The sequence below is a fragment of the Centruroides sculpturatus genome, unplaced genomic scaffold (genome assembly GCF_000671375.1).
Source record: "Centruroides sculpturatus isolate CEXI.00-Female unplaced genomic scaffold, Cexi_2.0 scaffold381, whole genome shotgun sequence".
Classification (NCBI taxonomy): Eukaryota; Metazoa; Arthropoda; class Arachnida; order Scorpiones; family Buthidae; genus Centruroides; species Centruroides sculpturatus.
In genome coordinates, this window is record NW_019384670.1 from 312,396 (window position 1) to 322,522 (window position 10,127).

Here is a 10,127-nt window from a genome sequence, read left to right on the forward strand (position 1 = left end):
AGTGAAAAAATTGTAGCAACATTTGTATAAAGGAGCTCCTAAAACGTTGTTGCCGACTCGTTTCGCAACATGATTGATAGAATCTGGACCAATAGTGGACGAGCAGCTGAACTACTTTCCTCCCCCCTGCGCCACGCTATGGAGCGGCTAAATTGAGTTTGCTATCGTCTGTACAGTATTATATATAAATTATATATAAATTAGGTACTGTACATATAATTATATATTAATTATATATAAATTAGGTACTGTATATATAATTATATATTAACTTAATTTATTGTAACTTTATTATAATTATATATATGCTTTCTGCCGCCATGCTACGGAGAGTTTTTAGGCTAGTAAGTTGAGTTTATTATCGTCTGTACAGTATGTAAATTAGGTACCGTAAATCTAATACAGCACTAATTTTATACATTTCTTATTCAACGGCCATAAAAATTATTTATATTAATAATGTCTCCAAAGGTCAAGTTATTTTTCTGCAAAAAATTCGTTATCAGAAATCACGTCCACCGTTTCGTGTGCTGTTCTACGACGAAAACAAGCTTTGAGCAACGGCGTAGTCGAACGGTGCACACTCGGTAAGTAATCCTACAATTTTTTGTTTATAGCATAGTTTATACAGATTATTCCCAAAAAATTATACGTGTTTTGGAAATGTTGAGTGGAATTAGTCTACAATCGGTTAATTTTATAGAAGAAAACCTTTCAAACAGCCTTAATCCGTAAACTTCACACCTATTGGGCTGCGATTGGCTCATGTATTTAATCATTCCTACAACGTAAAATTTGATTAACGTGGAACGTATCTAAGTGTTATAGGGGGGGTCTACTGTATTTAAGACACAACTATAAAGTTGTACCTTCAATTTTGGGGGCCTGGCACCACTTAAAATATTACTGGGAAGCTAAATGGGTTCCAGGCTCTTAGAATTGGCAGCCATATTCACAGCAAGAGTGCTGTGTGCCATGGGCCATAGTTTGGGCACAACTGAATTAAAGTATCATATAGAATTTAAAAGTATTGTATAGAAGATAACTTGAAAGTTAATTTTGGCAATCAACATTAAAAAATAATGTCATATCTTTGCAAAATGCTTTCTATATTCACACTTCAGTCTTCTTTAGATGAAGTTCAGATCTATAAATACTGTTTTCCAATGAGATCAACCTAATATGTTCTTTGTTACACAAAAGTATTCTGCAACAGATGTAATGGTCCAAGGTGTATGACAGTTAAAAGTAATAAAATAATGCTGAGTAACTACTCACCTCATCCTGTAATGTTAAATCAATAAAAAAGCAAAACAAATCAAAACAAAAAAAATCTATATTCATTTCACCAAACAAAATATAATCCAGTTGATTTTCTCAAATTATGCATGAGATGTGATTTGTTTTTCTTGGACATCATGTATAATATTTAAAAAAAAAAAAATTGTGATTTAAGTAAAAAATAATACACACTACATAAAATAATTATTTCAAAATAAGTTTATTTCTTGAAACATTGGAATGTATAATTAATAGTAAAAAATGAGAATATTTTTTCTAATCTATCTGAAATTGTTTACATGATTATATTTTCTTTAAAAAATATTCTTTCATCATATAAATGAGTGATATGAATTATTAAATTACAGTTTATATCAATATTCAAAAAATGATTATCAAAACTTTCTGAGATTTAAAACATGATCATAATTATAAATGAATTTTGAATATAATCCAATTTTGCAGACAAAGTATATATAATTTGACTAATGCTGTTCCTATGTTATTGTGTGATATATATATGATGAATAAATTCAGACAACTATTTTTAATTACATTTAATTTGACAAGTATAATGTAATAAATTATTAAAATAATAGGAAAGCATCCTTTATTTGAAAACTTTATGACTCAGATGAAAGGAAATTATTTTTTGGGCAAATGTGAGGAAATTGTAATTTTCTTTCTATTAACTAAAATCATGATGACATATATTAAAAAATCATATACATTGATAGTAGAAAGAAATTTTTGATTTATAAAAGTTAAAAACGTGATGCAATCATAATTTTGATTTTCAAATTTAAATGTATCAAGTAATCATCTTTGTGCACTTTTTAATTATTACCTAATTATATATTTAATATTCATCTATATGTGTTTCTAATTTCATTTAATACAATTTTTTCTTATCAATTAATTTAGTATTTAATGTATTCATCATGTCAAACTGAACTTAGTTGTTTTGTTTTAAAGTAATGAATACAACACTATAAAATATAAAATTCCATAAAGACTGAAATGAATTTATAGTTGTCTTTGTGATAATTGACAATGGTGATTATCATAAGATACAAACAAAAATAAATAAAAGTTTTGATTTGTTATTTTAATTAAATTTCTATAAAAGCAATATGATGGTATAAACTAATTATATAAAAATTAATAAATTTAATTTGAAATAATAAATTAAATTAAAGATAAATTTGCATTTATTACAAACTTGCAAACAAGCAAAATATTCATAACTTTGATTTATTCAGTCAGTCCAACAATAAAGTTAATACCAAATAGATTAATGAAGTTAATAATAAATTAATATATAGTTAGTTTTAATATAGCTTAAATGTTTTTTAATAATTAAAAATGCAGCGTTTGAGTTAGAATTTAGCAATGATGAATGTACTGCACTCAAATCATATTCCTTTTTACTAATGAAACAAAACTTAATTATAGTAGAACCCTGATTAATGAAGGTTTTGCATTATCTGAGGCATATCTGTACATGAATATGCTTTTATATGCACTTTATATGTCACTTTTGTGCATGAATAATAAAATACAGTAAATTGAAATTCAATATTCTATGAAACATATTACATGCAAATTAATATACACAGAGTGAGAACAAAGGATGAAAACAATTCTAACCACCTGTAATTTTTTTTTTATTAAATACAGGTTAAAATATTCTTAAAATGTTAAATTTTTATCTTTTGGCAATACCATTCACTAGAATGCACAATGCATGTGTCTACAGTTCTAAATCAAAATGGTACCATTTATCAAAGAACTGAAAATTACTGCATTTAAATAGTTACTTGAAATGAAGTTTCCAGCATTAATCCAGCAAAAATTTTGGAAAGTATACTGAAAAGAATCTCCTACAAGAAAAACATTGGTGAATTGGACAAAAATTTTGATGAAATAAGGTCAATTCTTAAATGCTGTAGTCCTGCTAGTTTCAAACAGGGCTGTGGAGTCATTTAAAAATCTACCGACTCCAACTCCGACTCCGACCAGGGACAGACTTGTTACTGAAAGAGACCCAGAAATTCTGATGTCATCATGTAACCTCAGAATAAAAGGTTCAATAAATAGAGTTCTAATAAATATAGAATGTAGAAACTTTTTATTCCAAAGCTAAAAGACTCCTCTAAGTAATGACACAGTCAATATATAAATATGAATTCAATAATTTTTACTTTTTTGGCTGTTATATATAACACAGGGAAAGTGTAGCGCTCGGTCAAAAAATGACACTTTCCAAATTTTTACATTTTTGGACTCAGGACACCTTGAAATTTGGAAATATGCAAAAGATTCAAGGTTTTTTTCTATATGTGTGAATGTTAGACTGTGTGTGGGGGCATGATTTTGTTCACCCTGTTTGAAGCCTAATAATTTCTGTGGTCAGAGTGGTTAGAATCAAAGTCAGATGGTTTAACACAGGGGTTAGTTATTAAGTGTCGATGTGGTTGAACTAAATCATGTCCCCATACACATTCTAACATCTTAGGCGAGAATATCTTAACGAATTTTACTGTACTATTATAAAATGGCAAAAAAGCTTACTTTGAGAGTAGAGACATGTTTTACTTTTTATTTTTTAAATTTTGAACGCTAATAATGAGTAAAATATTCATTAAGACATATGACACATGACCCCTTTTATGTCTTCACCCTGTCGACCTTTAATTAAGAACTAAAATTTAATAGTATTAATGCCCCTTTATACGCAAGCTACAGTGTCACATTTAGTTTCTTAAACTTTACCCATTCTGAGATATTGTTTAATATCTCAGAACAGAAAATAAAGAAATTAAACAAATTAGACGCCAACACACACACTCGCGCTAATTTTTCCCCTTTTATTGACTTTTTTGGGGTTTGGGAGGTCTCCAAACATGTAGATTTGCAATGGAAATATGGAGGGTCAAATTTGACATGATTTCAATGCTTTTCCATTGTATATACATAAAAGTTGGGAAGTAAAAAGGAGCCGGAGTCAGCAGATTTTTTGACAACTCCTACTCTGGCTAAAAAACCAAAACTCCACAACTCTGACTCCACAGCCCTGGTTTCACATAAAACTGTAGGAAAGGCTCCTGAATTGTTCATCAGGAGTTTGAAAAAATCCTAGCAGAGAGCAAATTTGAAACTTGGAATTTGACAAACTACACTATGTAAAATATTGCATAAAACATTGCATTATAAAGCATGAAAGATTCAGATCATCCATGTTCTGAAAGATACCAACTATCAAAAGCAGATAGACAGTGCAAGTCTTCCAAGCTGAAATTGAGGATGATGATAGTTTTCTGGACTATATCTCCTTTTTTGGATGAAGCAATTTTTATAAGTTAATCATCACAATTGCCAAATTTATGGCACAATTAACCAGATGAAATGCAGGGATATGAAAGGGATTTGCTAAAAGTTAACATTTAATATGCATTAAGTTGAAATAGAATTATTAGTCCACATTTTTTTTTTTTTAAAAGAAACTGTAAATGCAGAAAATTACCTAGAAGTTATAGACTTTTTTCTGTTATCATTATCATATCATTTAAAACAATGATTTTCCAGCAAGCTAATGCTCTTGCACTACACAAGAACTGTCTGACAATTCTTGGGTTACGTGTGAAGGGCCTAAGAAATGGCCATCTAAATCACCTGACATGATCCCACTGGATTTTTATCCATGGAAGAATGCTAAGGCACAAGCACTAAATCAACAAATATCAAGGAAGTAAGAAAGAGAATCCTTTGCATCTCATGTCACTGATAGGCTACAATTGTATATATAAAACATGGCAGTGGACATGTATAAGCATATGATTAAAAAACCATGGAGCATATAGTAAAATTTAACATTTTAGAAATATTTTAAACTGTATTTCATTAAAAAAAAATAATAAGAAATAAAGAACTTTACAGGCAATTACAATATTTCCATCTTTTGTGCTTACTTGCATGAAAATTTTCCTCTTTTTTTAAATCAGTCAGTTATCTTCATTTTATCTCACAAATGATGAAATCTAGTATAGACAATTTATTCATTTCTCTAAATAATCAAATTAAGCCTAAATCTGGCTAGTAAAGAGGGTAGGAGAAGACACTTTTTTTTTTGCCAAAAATGCTTGCATTTTGAATGCTATACTAGATGTGCAGGAGCATTATCAAGATGAGGAGACAGGTTCAATTACACCACAGTAGGGTCATTTATGATAAATATCCTCACACAATCACCTCAAAACATTGCAATAAAAGTCGGTATTCACTATATAACTGGGAAGTACAAATTTCCAATCACAATTCTCTTATGACTGAAAAAAATTATCATCATGCTTTTTTGTCATGCTCCTGATTTATATTGCCTTCTTGGATCTCAAAGATTGTGGTTCTGCCTGTGACTTAGTTACCTTAATCTTCCTGAAGCATGTTAATGGTCTCTACAGCAATTTCCCAAACTTAATGTAAAATTTAATGTTTGCTCCATGTTCAATTTTCAAGTTCCTTCTTTGATTGCAACAGGATACAAACAGAACATTACAAAATTACATGTAGCAAGCATTCTAATTTGAAAAACTTGCCACCATTTGGTAATTTAACACTCAAATGTTTAAGGCATGAATCCTTGATAGCACAAAGACTACAATAAGTTTCATTATTGCTGAACAACATAAAACAATCCAGTTTCTTTTTCAATGTACCTCATACTACGTCTCTAATGAATTAGCAGGTATAAACTGTACAATATATGTTATCATATTACTTTACCATAAGAAAAAGTTTGGCTTCTTATTCTTATTTGTTTATATACTGGTAAAAAGCTATGTAATATTCTCTGTATCAGGCAACTTAAAGTCTTATGATTTTCATTATTTGAATTTATATAATATATTGTTAAGGTAGCAATTATTTAGATAAATCCAACAGATGATTGTATCCATTTATCCTTTATAAAAAAAAACTTTTTATTGAGATTTTTAGATAAAAATTATGAACAAAGCTGTTGGCTTCGTACTGTCTTATGAATTTGTTTTATTTAAAGGTCTAATCATTTTAATAACAGTGTGTGAAAATATCAAATTGACACATCATCTTAATGTAATGATAATTTAAAGGAAACTAATTATTTTAATAATATAAGTTCATAGTTTTAATTCCCCTCCTTTTTGGTTTATAATATATTTGACAATATTTTATTAATAATGGAACTGTCTATTGAAATTTGAAAAATGTAAGAAAGAGAAATTTACTGGTCCCAGATAAAGATAAAATATAACTCATCAATCTAAAAATTTATATGCTCAGTAATTTTTTAGTTCTTTAATATATTGTGATGAATTAACTACATTGTGAATACAGTGCACTGTATATATTAAAAAATCTTTTGTTTTGGTTTACTACTTGTGTTATGATTGTATTAATGTATGATAAGGTAGTACTATGTGTATGTAAACTGATGAGGTCTTTGCACCCAAAATGCATTCTTACCTAAATTTGATTGTGGTTATTAAGGCTAATTTTTTGTAAAAATCTAGTCTATTTTTCCAGTCTGCCTTGATGTGATAAGCCCTCCAATTTATTAAAATCCTAGCTATTAGGATAACTAATTCAATCTTAATTTGCAATATATTGACATATAAGACAAGATATATAATTTTATAAATTTTTGATAAGCAATTTATATCTACTGTAATTTCCTGAGAGTAACATATAGTGATCTGTGTTTAAAAGCAACCTAAAAGCAGATGCAGATTATACAATAATGTGAACTATCTATCAGTTTTAAATTACAATTATGAACTTTATTCAAAACTTTGTAGGAACTTAGCAAGTGTCTAAAAAATGTGAAAAATCCTTTATGTATGCACATATTCTAATGACATGAATATGATGCACATATTCATGTCATTAGAATTTTTCTGAAACCATCAAAGACCTGTATATGTGTGCCTCATCTCTCCCATTTTCTGTGTGTTAGTCCATGTTTCGATTATTATTATTACCACTAAACACTACTATTAATTTTATCTTAAAGTTTATAAATTTCTGGCAACTGTCTCATTTCTATATAATGACTTTCAAAAAACTTTAGAAACTAACTATTAATTTTAGTATATGTTAGTTCTCTACAAAGAATAAAAGCTAAGCAATCAGCAATCAACCTTAGTTATTAGATATTTGTAAAGTCTATGTGCAACTTTTTTTTTAAGTAAAAATAACAACTTCAACAAAAATTAATATTTTTTACATATGTTTATTGTATATCTCATAGAACAATTATTTCCACCAAAAGCCAAATCAACTAAGTTAGATTTAGACTCAGTCTTGACCTTGAAGCCTCTTGAAACATCAATATACTACAGACAATATAAAATTTTTTTCAATTTAATTTCTTTTTGAGTTTATTTTAACATTTGTTATCTATTTTATTCATGTTATTTAATAAATGAAATATTACGTAAAGAAGCAAAATAATAAAAAAAACATTGTCATTTGGCCTCCATTTTGTAATTTCAGCTTAATGGAGTTTAGATGGTTCCATCTTAAACATTTTTTTTTATTTCACTTATTTTATAATTATATTCATTACATATTTATAAATTAAATTAATATAATATTTATTATTTTATAAGTAAGCAATACAATTATATAATTTGAAATATACTTGTATTGCTTATTTTATGATTATTATTTTGTAGTAAACTGCTAATGTAAATGAAACAAAAGGAACAATAAAAAAGGAATATTTGAGATAATATCTTATAAACTGAAAATCATCTAAGTATGATGTTTTCAATGGCAAATTTGAAAATGTAGTGTATTTGCCAGTGCAGGTTATATGCAGTAATTTAAATTTGGTCGATATAGTCAATTTATGACTCCAGTTATATAATGCAGCAGAATCAGTGAATGTTTATACCATCTTCAAAAACAGTATTACTTTTAAAAATCTTAAATTTGAGATCATTTCACTTATAATTATTATAAACAAATATACAGTATTTTCTTGTTAACAGTGTAAGTGATTTAAAAACAATAAATTATCAGGAAAAATTAAAAAATAATTTTCAACAGAAAAAATTAAAATTATAAAATAAATATTTTAGAAAAATTATGAAAATCCTAGAAAATAATGTAGCAGTAAAAATTTTTTTGTTAAGTTTGATAATAAATATTTTTCATATACAGGGTGTTCCATAAAGATCTAGATACTATATATATGTATAGAAATGAAATTACAAAGTTAATTTAATAGTAATAATAAATATAAAGTAAACATATCATATCTTCTGGTTTGTCAGTTTTTTGTTTTTTTTTTTTCAAATTTGATTTTTCATTTCTCATATGAGTGAAAAACTTTATGAAATTTAAAATGGGCATCATTATAAATAGTCTTTTTAAAATTTAGTTATCTATTTTCTGAGTTCATAAAGATAATTAAACAAAAATTATCTTTTTTTAATAGGTAGCACCATATTAATGTTTAATTATCATAATAATCAGACTATATATATATAATATATATTATTCATATGACGATGATAACTTTAAATTTAAAAATTTTACTTTTTAAATTTCAATATTTAAATGAAATACAAGCCATTTTTTCAGAGTATCTAGATATTTACAGGATATCCTATATTATATCAATATACCTTAAATATTATTAATTATAGTAAATGGGATATTTTTTGATTTGTTTTAAATAGAGTACTGTCCAGCAAAGAAAAATCAAGGGTGCTCAGAAGAGAAAAAGAGCAAAGCAGAGAGAAGGGGAGACAAACCTGACTTGGTACTACCTGTTATGCTGCATAACAACCTCAGAGTTGGTGCATCACCACTGTATTGGTTGATCATGCCTTTGGTAGCAGCCTGTGGTACAGGAATGGTGAGTGTGATAGGTTTATGAAACTTTCGCCTTCTTGGCTCTACTGTTACTATAGGACTGACTGCCACACGATTACCCAAAAGTTTGGCAACAAGTTCAGGTGGTATGGGTTGAGCCTGCAGACAGCAAAGCAAAATATTAACAATGGCCTGTCTGCAAATCAGAATAAAATCTTAAGAATAGTAGAATAATAGAATAAAATAAAATAGAAGAAAAAATAAAAACTCAATTCAATAAATATAAAATGATAGTTAACAGAAAAATGTGAAGTTGTATTGGCCAATTTTTATTACATTTTATGAAATAGAATATGTTATTTCAATATTAAAATAACATTTATATTTTCATCTCTTATTACAAAATTAATTTATATTGATTTAAACTTTCTTAAATAATATATTATGTAAGTCATAAATTTTAAAATTAAATTACTTGAAATTTATAACACAGAAATGAGACAGACAATATGTAAAATTAGTTCAGAAAGCATTTATTAGACAAATGCAAAAATTTTACAGTACAGAAAAGATTTTAAACATCTTTTCTACAATTTTCTAAAGCATACAATGAAAATTTAAATATATAGGTGGCATGAATTTTTTTAATATTACAAAAATACATGGAACAATCAGAATTAATAAAATTATAATAAAAACAATATTCAAATGTTTTCTATAATTTTTGAAAAACTAAATTAATGAAACTTTTTGTATAATAGAAAATGAATTATATTTCAAATTTTAAAAGTTTAAGTACATTTAAAATTATGAATTATTTAAATGCATTTATATCCTAGCTATATGTATATTAATAAAAATAAATTGTTTTATAAATCTCAGAACAATATTGGCACATTAGATTAATTCCATTTTAAAATAATTCTGTCTTATTACTTTTATTTTTAATAAATTTTCATAAATTTTACTTTTTAAATTTTTTTTTT

At 26.8% G+C, this 10,127-nt stretch overlaps 1 protein-coding gene across 1 annotated transcript in view; it reads right to left on the minus strand.

Moving 5' to 3' along the window:
- Window positions 1-8,964: 8,964 nt before the first annotated feature.
- Window positions 8,965-10,127, minus strand: part of LOC111626691 (ankyrin-3-like) — a 173,100-nt gene continuing 171,937 nt past the window's right edge. Inside the window, exon 26 of the mRNA XM_023370173.1 lies at window positions 8,965-9,300. Coding sequence (XP_023225941.1) covers window positions 9,028-9,300 — 273 coding nt within the window. The 3' untranslated portion in view covers window positions 8,965-9,027. The remainder of the gene's footprint in view (window positions 9,301-10,127) is intronic.